The sequence below is a fragment of the Acomys russatus genome, chromosome 29 (genome assembly GCF_903995435.1).
Source record: "Acomys russatus chromosome 29, mAcoRus1.1, whole genome shotgun sequence".
In the NCBI taxonomy this organism is placed as follows: domain Eukaryota; kingdom Metazoa; phylum Chordata; class Mammalia; order Rodentia; family Muridae; genus Acomys; species Acomys russatus.
In genome coordinates this window covers 33,105,653-33,121,172 of record NC_067165.1, presented here as the reverse complement: position 1 = coordinate 33,121,172, position 15,520 = coordinate 33,105,653, and the positions used below count along the sequence as shown (strand labels likewise).

General features: G+C 43.9%; 1 protein-coding gene across 1 annotated transcript; it reads left to right on the top strand.

Annotated features, from left to right (window-relative positions):
• The first annotated feature begins 7,412 nt into the window (after positions 1-7,412).
• Positions 7,413-9,502, top strand: LOC127211255 (phospholipase A2, membrane associated-like). Its single transcript, XM_051171081.1, has 4 exons — positions 7,413-7,455; positions 7,662-7,803; positions 8,101-8,210; positions 9,360-9,502. Exons 1-4 carry the CDS (start codon positions 7,413-7,415, stop codon positions 9,500-9,502), a joined length of 438 nt encoding a protein of 145 aa, XP_051027038.1.
• Positions 9,503-15,520: the final 6,018 nt, after the last annotated feature.

Genomic DNA, 15,520 nt, shown 5'->3' with positions numbered 1-15,520 from the left:
TTTTCCTATAGGTCAACTTGCCTCTACAACTGTTACCCAACCATGAAACACCAAGGCATGTAACTCCTTCCTTGTTTTTCTGTCTAATCATATACTGTAAAACCCATTTCTTTGTCTAAATCCTATAAAAACCCTTCTCAATTTAGACTCGGGGCCATTTCTCCGCATCTGCTGTGTCAGTGCCTACAAGGTGTGGCCCAGGATCAAGCTGCAATAAAGATTTCCTTGTGATTGCATTTGGACTTGGCTCTTGGTTAGTCTGCTCTGGGGTCTCTCACAATTTGGGCATAACATATGGCTGGGAACCCAAGCAACCTCTGACCCAAGGGGAATCTAATCCAGCAGTGTGTTTTGTTTGTTGTTTGCCTGTCTCTTAGTCTTACTTTAACTTTGTGGTCTTGAGAACATTATGTATATGTAGTGGTCATGTTGGCTGAGTGGATATGCTAGAGAGCAGAGTTAACAGGGTTCTAAGGAGATGTTGCAGATGCCACAGGTGACACAGAGTTTTCCCTATTTGAAGATCGTCAGGTTCATGTGTTGGGACAAGGTTAGTTGCTCCCACAGCTTGACGTGGGGCTGGTGTTCCATTTTCAGTTTTGCTCCTGATCATATCTTAGGTGTGCTGTTACTGTTACTATTGTCTTCTTCTTTTGTTTATGACTTTCTGTTACTCCTTATCTGACTGAGAAGTGGATCGTTAGCAGGACAGACCACATCCCCCACTCCCCATATACTTAATGAGTGACTGTAACAACCCTCTTTTCCCTCGTGATGGACAACTTAAGAAAATTAGTTTAACTACTTAAACGTTTTATGATTTATATTCTAAAAATGGCTAAGATTCATCTCCTGGACATTAGTTCTAACTCATTTCAAAGATTCTCAGAAAAAGAAAGAGCAAAAGCTGATAAACTAGCTCTGTTCTTGGAGCCAGGTTGGGAATCTTCTGCCTAGATCAAATTGGCAACAAGCCCAGGGCTGCCTGAACTGTAATGATGTGCTCTGAACTCCAGCAAGCCCAGAAGACTCAATATGGTGAGTGCAGGGCCACTACCAGCAAAAGGGAGGAATAGGTGGCTGAGCAGTTGGAGCTAATATGGTGGGACTCTTCTCTTATTTAAAAAGGCAGCCAAGCTTGGCTTGCTGCTACTGCCTGTGTCTCTTTGTGAATAACTGTATAAATATGAAAATTTATATACAATCTGAAAATATAAAAGTTTTATTTACAATGGTCTACAATATTAGAAGGCCTAAAAAAGTGTTTCATAAGTGCTAAAAAGTCTAAGTAGTTTTTAAAAGTGGGTAAATATGAGGTATAAAAGAAGTATTTGAGGTTCTAAGAAAGTGATTAGTGGTAAGTGGGAAGGCATAAAAGTTAGAGGATCTTTTTAGGTGTGAGGAGTAGAGATAGAATAATAAATTAAGGCATATAATAATGAGATCAATAGAATTATGATAAGTTGCTGAAGCACTAACTGCTTATTAATTAGTCCGAAGCTCAAGATTTTAATTTCTCTTTGGTTATCTTCTGAAATTAGATGTAAAGGTACTTCTCATTATGCTAAAAACAAGTCTATCCAATCAGTATGTCATGGTTTCTGGACTGAAAAATATTGTTCATGCTTTTACAGAATCTCAAACATAAGCCTACTCTGGCTGTCTTATAGACATAATGAAATATTTTGTCTAGTCTATCCTTGTCTCAGCAGATTTTTACCTGGATAACAGACTCCACCCAGAGATCACCTGAAGATTGCAAGCTGTTGAGATCTGGACCTGCTAGAAGCTGATGTAAAGCAGCCCTGCAAATACGATTACTCCCTTTCTCTTCAAGTTAATGGGATAAATGAATTCTTCTAATAAATGTCCCATTACATAGCCTTTGACCAGCTATTCTGCCTTCCTTGGCCTCTGATAACAATGTCCTAATGCCATCTAGAAGAAGTTGCAGAAGACACTCCATCATCTATTATCCTACTTAATAGGCTGAAATGTTGGCAGAAGGGACATATAGGCCCTTAGTTCTGCTTTTCCAAGTCATGCTTCGTGCCTCTCTTAAAAGAGACTTTATATTATGTTTGTTAAAGCCCATGTTAATAATGGATTGAATTATGGTTCAACTTCTCCCCTAGGCTCACTTCCTTAACATCCATGAATCTGATCCTTGTTCATTTTGTTTCTCCTTTTCAGTTTTGATTCTTGTATTCTAAACAGGCTAATACATCCAACTGAGGGTTAACAAAGTCTATTATCAGCCCATACAAAACATGGACCTAGACAGTTGTGAAATGCAAAAAACATAAAAGCCCAGGATAGAGCTTTTTTAGTCACTAAGAAGGAGGGTAATGTAAGGACCAGACAAATAAGAAATTCCATTTTGTCTTAATCCTGGCAAAAGGATGAACTCAGATTCCAGGAAAAACCACAAAATAGTCTAAAGAGAATAATCCTCCTAAAACCACAAAGAGCTCACCTAGAGAAAGTGCCCAGAGTCCAAATGTACACTCTGCTGGTCTCCGAAAATCAAAGAGAGAGGAGGTGGGAAGAGGAGGAGAAGAATGCAGACAGAGAACAGAATATGGTGGTGCTGGCATTCAGGACAAGAGAATCCACCTCATGTAAGAACTCCTCTTCTTCACTTCCCAAGAAGGTTGAGCATCTTTGGAACTTAATAGAAACTTAGAATGTCCTTCTGTGGTCAAATGAATGACTGATGGAAGAAAAGAGCAAGACATGCAGCATCCACATTCCCTCTCCTATTTTCAGGTGTCACAGCTTATAAAAAATTAGGAAAGTAGAAACACTCTCCCTCCCTCCATTGTGCACAGCCTTGGCCACTCTTGGAAGTGTCTTCTGGGAGGAGAATCATGGCCACACCCAGTTGGGCTTATGGAATGTTCCCCAGGCAGTAGCTGAGCCCAGTTTTTCAAAAGCTGAGGGAGGATTCAATATCAGCTGAAATTTATTATGGTGCCAATCCATGCAATTAAGTAAGGAATAACTATTTAAGGGCAGTTGACATTGAGAAAAACAACACAGGCACTTGAAAAAGCAACATGGAAACAGCCTAAGTGTCCCTCAGTAGAAGAATGGATAAAGAAACTGTGGTACATTTTCACTATGGAATAGTACTCAGCTATTAAAAACAAGGAATTCCTGAAATTGGTGGACAAATGGATTGAACTAGAAATGATCATAATGAGTGAGTTGAACCAGAAGGAGAAAGAGTCAAATGGTATATACTCACTTATATCTGCACACAAGCCTAAGGGACATGTCCCATGAAAGTCTTCACTTGCCAGGAAACTGGGACAGAAGGGCAGGGAATCCTATTGAGACTCTGGATGAAAGAAGCATGGGAGAATGGCAAAGTAGAAGGATCCAGAGGGTCCTAGAAACCTACAAGAAGAACATTATGATAGTCAAATTTGGGCCCAGGGGTCCCACTCAAACTATGGCGCCAGCCAAGGACAATACAGGCAGTAAACTTCAAACCCCTACCCAGATCTAGCCAATGGACAGAACATTCTTCACAGCTGAGTGGAGAGTGGGGTCTGCCTTTCACATGTATTCTGGTGCCTCATATTTGACCACATCTCCTGGATGGGGAGGCCTGGTGGCACTCAGAGGAAGGATAGCAGGCTACCAAGAAGAGATGTGATACCCTATGAGCATACACAGAGGGAGGAGTTTCCCTCAGTCACAGCCATAGGGGAGGGTAGTAAGGGGATAATGGGAGGGAGGGAGGAATGGGAGGATACAAGGGATGGGATAACCATTGAGATGTAATATGAATAAATTAATAAAAGAAAAGAAAAGAAAAGAAAAAACAACTACAGCAGCATCCTATAGGCAATTCTCAGAAATTTTAACTGCATTTGAGAGATTGTGCATGTGCATGTGTGTACACATGTCTGTTTGTGCGTCTGGATGTCATCCCACGTCAGTTGAACATATACAAAAGAGTATCCATGGGCAAGTGTGTTGTATGGGTCCATGACAGTTCTGAGCTTTGCTCCCTGTTGCCTTGTCCTGATAAGTTTGTCACAGCAATGCCATGAACCCAGCTTAACCTGAGTGCAAGGCCTAAGTGGAGAAGGCAACTCCCTAGGCTACACTTCCTGGAGTGCTGACCCCATCCCCTCACTGTAAGTAGCGGATCTTAATTGAGTTGAGACTCTGGGGCAGAGACAGCAGGTGGCCTGATGGTTGGATACTTGTAAGGGCTGAGAATCAGTTCAGAACTCTCTGGCTGTTGTTTCTGATGTCTCAGACTCCTTGGGTAGTAGAAATATGACCCTGTGTCAGCTTTCTGAACCCACATTTCCCTTTTGTGTACTAGATTTAGGGTTCTAATGACCTTGTCTTAACTATCAGATTATAAGTCTCAAGACATGAACAGGAAGTGAGGTCAGGAAAAAGGGACACCATTTAACCAGTAAAATATTCAAAGAAGACCTACCTTTTTAAAATAACTTGATTTTTCAAGATATGGTTTCTCTGTGTAGACTTGGCTGTCCTGGAACTTTCTAGGTAGTCTAGATTGGCTTGAACTCAAAGATGCTCCTGTCTCTGTCTCCTGAGTGTTATGATGAAAGGTTTGCACCATCTCCCAGTGGCTGAAAAGTCTGCATTTCACCAAATGAAGTAAATTTGAATTTTACAGGTGGGCATCTGCTTGAGTGACTCACAGTATGAACCACAATGTTTATCAATCTCATTTATCAGTAGTTTCATATAAAAACATTTCACTTTTTACTCATCCTGGGTTCTCTGATGGTAGCAGAATGTTCCCGGATCACTGCCTTTTATTCCAGGACTCAGCATCCCAGGAGACTGTTCCCCTTGAAGATCTTCCAAGAGGAATGGGGAAAGGGCATGGGTTGTATCTGGTTTGTGTTTGTCCCAGTCTGGATGTGACACTTTGACCTGGTGCTCTTGTCTGAAGCAGGTCTATGATATCACCAGACATCGGCACAGAATAGTGAGAAACAGAAGCAGTGTTCAGGCACTTCACAGTCTCTGCCATAGGAAAGGTGACAGACTTAGGGCTGGGCAAGGCCCATTCTTAGCACAGGATGAAGAGCATGGGGAAAGATATTTATTTCAGAACCAAAAGATAGAGTTACTGTATCCCTAAAGGCTGGAGAATGAAGACATCATGGACCCAGGAGGCATCAGCAGGCTCATCACCAATCAACAAAGGACTAGGGACAGTGGAGACAGCAGTTTGGTGTGAAAATAAAGAATATCCACGGGATTTAATACAAGACTAGTAAGATAGCTTGGTGAGTAAGTGCTTGCCTTGCAGTCCCAAGGACTTGAGTTCAGTCCCAAGAACCCAGGTAAAAACAAGCTACATGTGATAACATAGATTTGTAAGCCTGTTGCCTGAACGCAGACCCAGGACCCTTGGGGACAGGCATAAGCTGGCACAGAGTCAATGACACAGTCTTCAAAATCAGGCAAGTGGCCTAAGCATAGGAACCCATCTCATTGGCTTGGGTCTCTTCATCAGGTATGATGTGATCAGTTTCTGAGCATTCTTGGGCAGGCCTCAGGTTGGCTCTATGCAGAAGCCCAGTCAGATATGGGCATTATTAGCAACAGACTTTGTTCCTGCAAAATGCCAGGCCATGTTCCTCTTAGATAACCCCAATGCTAGCTGGGGTGGAGATGTCCACATTGCCAGCTTAGCTTACTATATGACCTCCATGCTGATGTGAGGCCCTGTCTCAGGAAGCAGAGCAGACAGCCCCTGAAGAACAATCTCCAAGGTTGCCCTCTGAACTCCCCATGCAGGCACACACATATGCACACACATCTTCATATGCATTCACCTTCACAGATTTTCATCTACACACATGAACAACCACAGTCACATAAAACACACAGAAGATAGCCAGGCATGTTGGCTCATTCCTGTAATCCCAGTACATGTGAGGCTGTGGCAAGCAGATCTCTGTGAGATCAAGGCCTGCCTCTTTGGCAAAGTGAGTCCAGGACAAGCAAGGCTACACCACCCCTGTCTTGAATATCAGAAGTGGAGGAGGAAAGAAGAGGAGGACAAGAGTGATGAGGAAGAAGAGAATATGGAGGTGCTGGCCTGTGGGTGACAGAGAAGCCACATCATCCAAGGTTTCCCATGCTGGACAGGACTGTGGGGACCCCAAGAATGGTTCATCAAATGACAAGAAGGTTGTACAACCTTGGAACTTCACAGAGTCTTAGATGTCCCTTCTGTCATTGAATGACTGACTGAGTGATGGATAAAGTGAGCAAACCACACAGAATCAATGTTCACTTTCCTATGCCCAGAAGTCACAGTTTGCCAGAACAGAACATGGCAAGTGTACAAAAAAATCTCACTCTCTCCACTGTGCACAGTCCTTTGAACTCCGGGAAGTGGTTGTTGGGTGGGTGGGTCACACACAAATGGGCTTATGGACAGTTCCCCAGAAAGTAGCTGATCTCTGCTTCTCAGTATCTGAGGGAGTCATCAAAATCAGCTGAGATTTATTATGGCATCAACCCATGGGATGAAAAATTTTCCAGCCCTCAGAGCTGCCCTGCCAGCTCCTAGGAGAATTTCCTACTCAGAGCTTTGGGTATGCCCATCTGTGAGTTGAGTCTTTGGCCACACCTACTTTACTCCCTGTGACTCATCAACCCCCAACCCTGCAGGAAGGAACAAGTATTTAAAAGCAGCTGGAGTATTGGAAAACACGACAGGCCCTTGCCCTTGAACAAGCAACTACAGCAGCATCTGAGAGGTAAATGCCCAGAAACTCCTGTGATTTGGCTGAATTTGAGGGATTGTGCAGGTGCATGTTTATGTATGGACATTCCTGTGGATGTTAGCCCCCAACAGATAAACGTGTACAAGAGTGTACTTATCAGCAAGTGTGTTGTGTGGGTTCAGGTGGGTGTGGGTGTGAATTTGAGAGCATGTGTGTGCACATGTTATTGGTGAAGGGTTAGAAAGGATTGCAAAGAGAATGTGCAGTTTTACTTGGGAAGAGAACATTGGAGATCAGAATTCATGCATGTGATTCCCAATCCTTGAATCTGACATGAGGATCCATGTGGAATATGTAGTGAGGGGAGACACTGCCTCCCCATGCTGTGGAATGAGTCCAGTCTGCAAGGAGGAATGAAGGAAGTGCAAGGGTGGTCCTGTTACTACACCATTCCTGTATGAGGACCAGTTCCACAGACCAGGAAAAGAAAGGAGATGACATGTGTGATACACGTTTGGAAGTCTCTCTGTGTGCACTCCATGCAAGAGCATGTCTATGCTCTAGCATTGTTGAATCAGACAGCAGAATAGTGGCTGGGGTAGACAGAAGCTGAGATGCCCTGAAATCCACTGGTCTGTCCCTCTGTACATCCTTCACAGAGCTGAGAGCATGAAGGTCCTCTTGCTGCTGGCAGCTGTAATCATGGCCTTTGGTAAGTGCTGGCCCTGAACTTAGCAGATAACCTGAGGAGGGAGGCACCCTATCCCTGAGCTTTCCTTCCTGTTGCGCTAGCCCTCTCTCTTGGTGAGAGGAGGAAGAAAGACACTTGTAGGGAGAGAAGCTAGCAGAGAGACGCCATGCGGAGATGTAGCAATGGGTTGGAACCTTTCAGAAGGACATTTCTCCATTTCTTTTCAGGCCCAATACAGATCCAAGGGAGTCTTTCTGAATTTACTGAAATGGTCCGGAGAACAACAGGAATGTTTGTATCACAAGCTTACAACTATGGATGCTACTGTGGCCCTGGAGGCAGTGGATCCCCCAAGGACGGAACGGATTGGTGAGGCCACCCAGTGCCCTTTATCCTCTGTAACTCTGGCTAAGAAGCAACTAGGTGAGAGCCAGCACCAGCTGCCTCAGTGTCCCTGTGAGGACTTAACAAGTTCAGAGCCAGTATCTCCTGCCTGATTGTGTGGGTGGATCCAGGCAGCAAAAGTCAACACATTGAGACCTCTGCTCTGGGCCATGCCTACATTCTTGAGTCTCCATGCTAAAGGTCAAAGGTCAAGGGAAATGCTAGGCCCCAGGCCTCCAGGGCTGTGAGCAAGCAGCCTTAATATGACATGTTTCCAAACAGGTGCTGCTTTGCTCACAAGTGTTGTTACTATGATCTAGAGAAACATGGATGTAACACAACATTTCTCCACTACAAGTTCACCTCCGAAATGGGCATTATCAACTGTGCTGGTAAGAAAGACCCTGAGAGGCCAGCAAGCTTCCTTCACATGTTTGTTGATCATATGCATGCTGGGGACTTCACTGGTGCAGGAGGAGAATCTACTAAGAACCTCACAGTCAAGTAGGAAGCAAAAGAAGTGATGAACAGGGTGGTGAAGACTCCAATAGGAGAGCAGACAAAGCCTTCACCCAGTATGATGCTTGAGGTGGATCCTGCAAGCAGTGGTATCTAAGCTGAGTCCTAAAAGACTCAACACAATGTCAAGCCAGGTCTTCCCAGCAATTGTCTTGAGGTTTGTGTGCTCCAATAATAGGGACCTATTTTTTAGCAGAGCAGCAATAAGCACATTTGCAAAAAGAGGACTCACTCTAGCTGGAGAGGGAATGGACAGCAGGTAGAGGGACACTTGGTATATAACAACCACAGTAAGGTTGGAAAGATCTCACTCTGTAAGATTTCCAGAGAACTGTGTTGCTGGGTCTGGGCAACTTCTACAGCACATGATCAGCCCTGCTCCTCAGCCCCCATGTGCTGCCAGCACCTGAGCTTATACTATAAGCCAAACTAATGTTCCAAGGACCCTGGTCTCTGATGAGAGGTAGCCTCAAACTAGAAAACATAGGAGAAATGAATAGGTCCCAGAAGCTGCTTTGAATTCCACTTTTGGCTTTTCAGTCAGAATAAAGCTGCCTATAACTTAAGACCAAGGTATATGATGGATCATACAGGCTTTCACCAATTTCATCCATCTGGAAGCCTGAGACTGGGACTACTAACACAAGCCAACCTGGTAGCAGAAAGGTGGGGCTAGCACTGTAGCTCAGAGGGTAAGATACTATTTTAGCATGCCTGAGGGCATGGTGTCCATCCCTAGCACTGTATGAATTGGGCAAGATAAATCATGTCTACAATCTCAGAGTTCATGATGTAGAGACAGAAGGATTACAAGTTCAAGGTCACCTTCTGCCATTTAGAGAATGCAAGGCCAGGGTATGCTTCCCTGGATCTAATGTTTTAAAATGTGTGTGTGGGGGGGTGCTAGAAAATGAAGTAAACCTCTGGTAGTGGCATGTGTGGCTTCTGTGTGTCCCCATCAGATTGAATTCTTGGTTCTTATTAACAACTTGAGCTCAGAGTTTGTGTTCACCTAATTTCAGAAAACCAGGACTCCTGTAAGAAAGAGCTGTGCCAGTGTGATAAAGTTGCTGCTGAATGTTTTGCCCAGAACTTTAGAAGCTACTCTAAGAGATTGCGGTACTATCCTAAAGTGTTGTGCAATGGAAAGCCACCCAAGTGCTGAGAGAGCAGCCTTCTGAAACCCCTGCACATGGGCCTCCTCTAACATCTCTCTCAGCCCATCCATGTCCCCAAATGGGAAAGAAAACATCCTCTCCCACCCCAGTGGCAAGATGAGGTCCTTCTGTCCTCACTCAGAATGAGACACCAAAGCAGTTCATCAGGCTGATCCTTTCCCACCACGCCACTACCAACAGATTTCCTCACTTCCACCTTCCCCTTTACAACCAACTTCCTCCACTACCTAAGAGAGTCCCAGGGCTGTCACAAATAAAGCCATGCATCAACAAACATGTGTCTGTTCTCTAATCTCAAAGTGAGCGTCTGATAGAAAGCATGCTTGCTAAATGTACCTGCCTTGACACTCGGTGGTAGCTCAGTGCTTACCACAAATGCATGAGTACCTGTGTTCAACCTCCAGAATCCACGAACATAAAGCACACAATTGTTCATAATCCTAGAGATAGAAAAACAAAGACAGTTGAATTCCTGGGTCTCAATCCCAGGCTGGTTGAATCAGCAAGTTCTAGGCCAGTGAGGGACCCTGAAAAACAAGGTAGATTGTACCTGAGAGATGACATCTGAGCTTGACCTGGGGTCTCACTACACACATGCAAACATTTGCATGCATGCATCCGGTACATAAAAACAGATGTGCACACACATGAACAACTTCCAAGTCGGTCTAACAGGGTCCAACTCCCAGTACCCACAACCTTACCTTGATTCTCATATTCAAATGGAGATGCCCCTCAGAGCCTCTGGCAAGGCTTGTTTGAGAATCAATAGGGGCAAGAGATGTCTGTCAAGCAGTGTCCACCCAGCCTATAGGTGCCATCTCTCTTTAAGCCAGACCTCTCTTTTCCTGCCTCCAGGCAGGAGCCATTTCTCCTGGCCTATTAAGTCATCTGGAAGCTGTCAGAAGAAAGTGGAGTTGCTTCTGTCCAGGCTTAACCACACTGAACTCAAAGAAAACAGAGATTATGGAGGAGGATGGTACCTTGTCCTCACATGCCTAACACAGACTTACTACCAGAAGACTGATGGATCCATGGCATGTGCAAAGCTGACCACCCAGCACAAATGGATCTTGTCACAGATGCAATGTGATAAATCTAGTTGCTTTGCAAGGATGCTGAAAACACCGTCAGCTCAGAGGATTCTCTGTGCCTGTAACAGAGCAATGAGAAACCAGCAAGATCATCTCCTGTTTCTTGGTACTGGCCATGGGGTGGGTGGACAACCCATAGGTAAAGGTTTTTGGTTGTCTTGCTCTGTTGATTCCAGCTGCCTCTTTTGAATCTGCTAACTTTTTCACTCATATTAAGATAAAGGCACACTGCTGAGAACAGTTTTTTTTTTCTCTAGAGGCTGTTTTTGCCACATCTGTTTCTTTTATGTTCATCATCTTACCTGAAGTAGATTGTGGGTGCTGCCAGGAGCAGATGTGTCTCTCTGTCAGAGAAGTCCCTTATTACTAAATGTCATATTCTATAGATTCTATAGACCTCTAAAGTGTTTGATGATCATCTATTTACTATAGTGAATAATCTATCTATATCATCTTTCTGTTTGTCTACCTGTCTGTCTGTCTGTCTATCTATCAATCAATCAATCTATCTATGTATCCATTTATGTATCTATGATGGGAGTGAACCTGACTGATTCAAGGTTAGTGTCATTTGGGTCCAACATCCATGTCTGTTGCATAGGTTTTTCCAGCCTCACATGTCTCCTTAGCAGTTAGAGAGAAATGGGTCAGGTGGGAAAACCTTCTGTGTGTCACAATGAATGTACCAGATTGATTCTCAGGTGGCCTGGATGCCTTGTTGCTTTAGGTCACCAGAGTGAAATAAAATGGATTCTTGAATTACCAGTGAGAACAAAGCAAAGACGGCGGTAAGGGAGAAATCAGTGTCTCCCTTGGGCTAGGTAGCATGTACTCCTCAGTGACCAAGCTGCTGCTTTGGGAGGAGACACTCAAAGACCAGCCATCACTCTGGATGTCTCCTGGTTTTGACTTTCACTCTCCCAGATACTCTCCAGATGTCATCATGTCTTGTTTGCCCTGTGAGTTCATGTCTAGAGCCATTTTCAACAATGAAAGTTCCTGAGTCAAGGGAGAAATGACTTTATTTTCCTTTAAAAATATTACTATATATATATTCTATTTATTTATTATTGATGTGAGTATGCATGTACCTGAGTCTTAGTGTGCAAGTGGAAGCCAAAGGCCAGTTCTCAAAAGTTATTTTTCTCCTTCTACTATGTGAGTGCCAGGGATCGAGCTCAGGTCCCAGCTGGGAGGCAGGCACTTACATTTAATGAGCCATCTAGGAGGCCCTCAGCACCTTTCTATCTGACCAATTCTTAGCCCTTCTGTGAATGAGCTCTTTTCACAGCATGCCATTATCTGGTTTGAGGAGTTAGTCTAGGACATCCAGGGTTGTTACACAGAGAAATCCTGTCTCAAAAACAATAACATCACCACCACTACCACTGCAACAGAAACAAAAAGATAATCTACAGACAAACTCAGAGGCCCAGCTGACAGGTTGAGATTAAATTCTGTCCAGTTGACACAGTGAGGATGACCTTCCCCAACACCACCTCTGAGAAAGGTTTCTCCATGTCACCCTGGCTGTCCCAGACTCGTTCTGTAGACAGGGCTGGCCTCAAACTCACAGAGATCCACTTGCCTCTGCTTCCTGTGTGTTGGCATTAATAGTGTGGGCAACCATGCCTGACAAACGTTTTATTTTTTAACAGTTATATCTAGACTATGTTTTTAAAAAATAGATAGAGTGCATAAGCTGCATGATCCCAAGTTATTCATGGGTCAAAGAAAACCACAAAAATATAAATTGCTGGACTCAACACACAGGAAGCATGAGATGCAGTATTAGGTCCATCTTATATGCTTATGACTTAAAATAGCTAACAGACAGATGTGAACATTTCTGCCATGAAACCAAGGCAAAAAACATGCTCACAAGTGCTAAGATACTATGTTTTATTTTATCAACCTATTTAAAGCCTTCTGATTTATCAGTAATTTGCTAAAGCCATGTGAGTTAAAAAGCATTGTGATAATTACTTTGCTCCACATAGTCTTAATCTAGTGAATGATCACTCACCTAAGAGCTAACTAGAAGATCATGATGTTGCTATGTAGGCCCAACATGTAACAGGCATGTATGTGGACACAGCTAAACACAAGTACAAAGATCTTGATTCTGTGGTGGGGAAATGACTTTCTGTGCAAGTTTGTGGACCTGAGATTCTCAGAGCCCGTGTAAATGCTGGGTGCCAAAGGTAAAAATATAAATACCCAGTGCAGAGACAGGCAGGAAGAGGAGGATCCTGGGGAACTCTGTCTAGTTGATCTGAAGTTCAGTGAGCTATAGGTTCAATGAAAGACTCAGTCTCAAAATGTAAGCTAGAGAATGACTGAGATTTAGCCTCTGGATTCTACATGTGCATATATGGCTGAGCACGCACGCACACACACACACACACACACACACACACACACACACACACACACACACACGTGTGCCCTTAAGAACACACAAACACAAAATATTGTATTTGTATTGTGTTCTTGGACTAAATATTTGAGTGTAGCTCTTCCCATAAGTGCTGATGCTAAAGCACACATCTTTCCCTGGAGCCTGCTCAGTCTTGAGTGGGTTTAGGGGAGAGGTCTCTGATGCTCCATGTTAGCTTGCACCTGAGAGGACAGCACACTGCCCAACCATCTGGATGATGATGATGATGATGACGATGATGACGACGACGACTATAATAATTTCTTTTAAAAACATTTGCACGTATTGTGTGTGCATTTGTATGCATAGATGTTATATGTGAATTTGAACACACTGGTGCCTGCTACAACACACATGTGTGGGTTAGAGGTCAACTTTGTCCTGTCCACCATGGGGTTCCAGGGATCAAACTCGGGTTGGCAGGATTGGCTAATAAGATTTTTACCTCTAAGCCAACTTGCTGACCTGCCAACAATCCTGCACTTCTCCTACATGCCCCCTCTTTTATGTTTTACTTAGACTGTTTACTTGACTTATCAATTAGTGCAAAACGCATTTTCAAAGTGAGTTTCGAAAAGTTCTTTGCAGTGTTTGTGTGTGTGTGTGGCACTGACTTTTGCATGTCAGACAGAGATCTTCATATTGCACAAGGCTCAGACTCTGGCATCAGGTGATTGAAAGGGCAGAACAACTTCATGAAGCTCCTCATTCAGTTCTTGAATCCCCAGTTCTCATTTCTCTGAGGGCCCCTTTAGGACCCAGGGATTCCAAGGACTTGCTGTAAGTTTCAAAATCAGAACTTAGGGGTGGGAGGAAATAAAAACCTCATCTTCTAATGGCCAAAATGTCAAAAGTAAAATTCTTGTGTGGGAGTTGACATATCTTTTGTTTTGTTTGTAATTGCAGTCTATTTTTATCTTAATACAAGTGAAAAAGTTAGCATTCAAAATAGGCAGCTGGAATCAACAGAGCAAGACAACCAAAAACTTACCTGTGGGTACTCCACCCACCCTATGGCCAGTACCAAGAACCAAGAGACAATCTTGCTGTTTTCTGAGACGATCTTGCTGTTTTCTGAATGCTCTGTCACAGGCATAGAGAATTCTCTGAGCCATTAGGGCATTTTCAGAATCCCTGCAAAGCATCTAGGTTTACAATGTGCACCCGTCACAGGATCCTATTTGTGCAGGGTGGCCAGCTTTGCACATGCCATGGCTCTGTCACTCCTCTGGTAGTAGGTCTGCATTAGGCATGTGAGCACAAGGTACCATCCTCGACAGTCTCTGTTTTCTTTGAGTTAAGTGTGGCTAAACCTGTACAGAAGCAACTCCACTTTATTCTGACAGCTTCCAGATGCCTTAATAGGCCAGGATAGTTGGCTCTGGCCTGGGAGCAGGAAAAGAGAGGTCTACCTTTAACAAAGATGTCACCTGTAGGCTGGGTGGACACTGCTTGACAGACATTCTCTTGCTCCTATTGATTCTCAAACAAACCTTGCCATAGGCTCTGAGGGGCATCTCCATTTGAATATGAGAATCAAGGCTTAAGGTTGTGGGTACTAGGAGTTGGACCCTGCTAGACAGACCTGGACATTGTTCAGCTGTGTGCACCTCTATGTTTGTGTGTGTCCATGCATACATGCAAACATGTGCATGTGTGTAGGAGAGCCATAGATCAAGCGCAGATGTCATTTCTCAGAAGCAATCTACCTTGTTTTTCAGGGTCCCTCACTGGCCTGGAAATTTTTGATTCAGCCAGCCTGGCATGGAGACCCTGAAATTCACCTGTCTTTGTTTTTCCATCTCTAGGATTGAGAACAGGTGTGTCCTTTATGTTTGTGGATTCTGGGGTTGAATACATTTACTCATGTATTTGTGGTAAGCACTGAGACAGCACAAGACAGGTATTTTTAACATGTACACTTTTTATCAGTTACTTTTTGAGATAAGAGAACAGACACATGGTTGTTGCTGCATGACTTTATTTGTGAGAGCCCCGGGACTCTCTTAGGTAGTGGGAGGAAGTTTGCTGTGAAGGGGAAGGTGAAAGTGAGGAAATGTGTTGGTAGTGGGGTGGTGGGAAAGGATCAGCCTGATGTACCGGCTTTGGTGCCTCATTCTGGGTAAGGACAGAAGAGCGCCACCTTGCTTCTAGGGTGGGAGAGGGTGTTTCTTTATCACCTGGAGACTTGGTTGGATGGAGAGATGTTAGAAAAGTCCTGTGTCCAGGGGTCTTGGATGGCAGCTTTCTCAGAAATTTGGGGACTCTTCATTGCAAAACATGTTGTGGTAGCCAATACTTATGACTGTAGGTATAAATGTTCTGGGCAAGACATTCAGCGGCGACTTTATCACACTCACAGAGCTGTTTCTTACAGGAGTCCTGATTTTCTGAAATTAGGCAAAAAACAGACATTGAGCTCAAGTTGTTCATATCCCATGGCTTCTTGTGGGAACCTTTCTATTTCAAGA

Bases quoted from the DNA above. Each gene is read 5' to 3' on its own strand.
- LOC127211255 (XM_051171081.1), top strand. From the start codon at position 7,413: ATGAAGGTCCTCTTGCTGCTGGCAGCTGTAATCATGGCCTTTG. The intron at 7,804-8,100 runs GTGAGGCCACCC...GTTTCCAAACAG, and splicing joins CCCAAGGACGGAACGGATTG to GTGCTGCTTTGCTCACAAGT. The intron at 8,211-9,359 runs GTAAGAAAGACC...ACCTAATTTCAG, and splicing joins GGGCATTATCAACTGTGCTG to AAAACCAGGACTCCTGTAAG.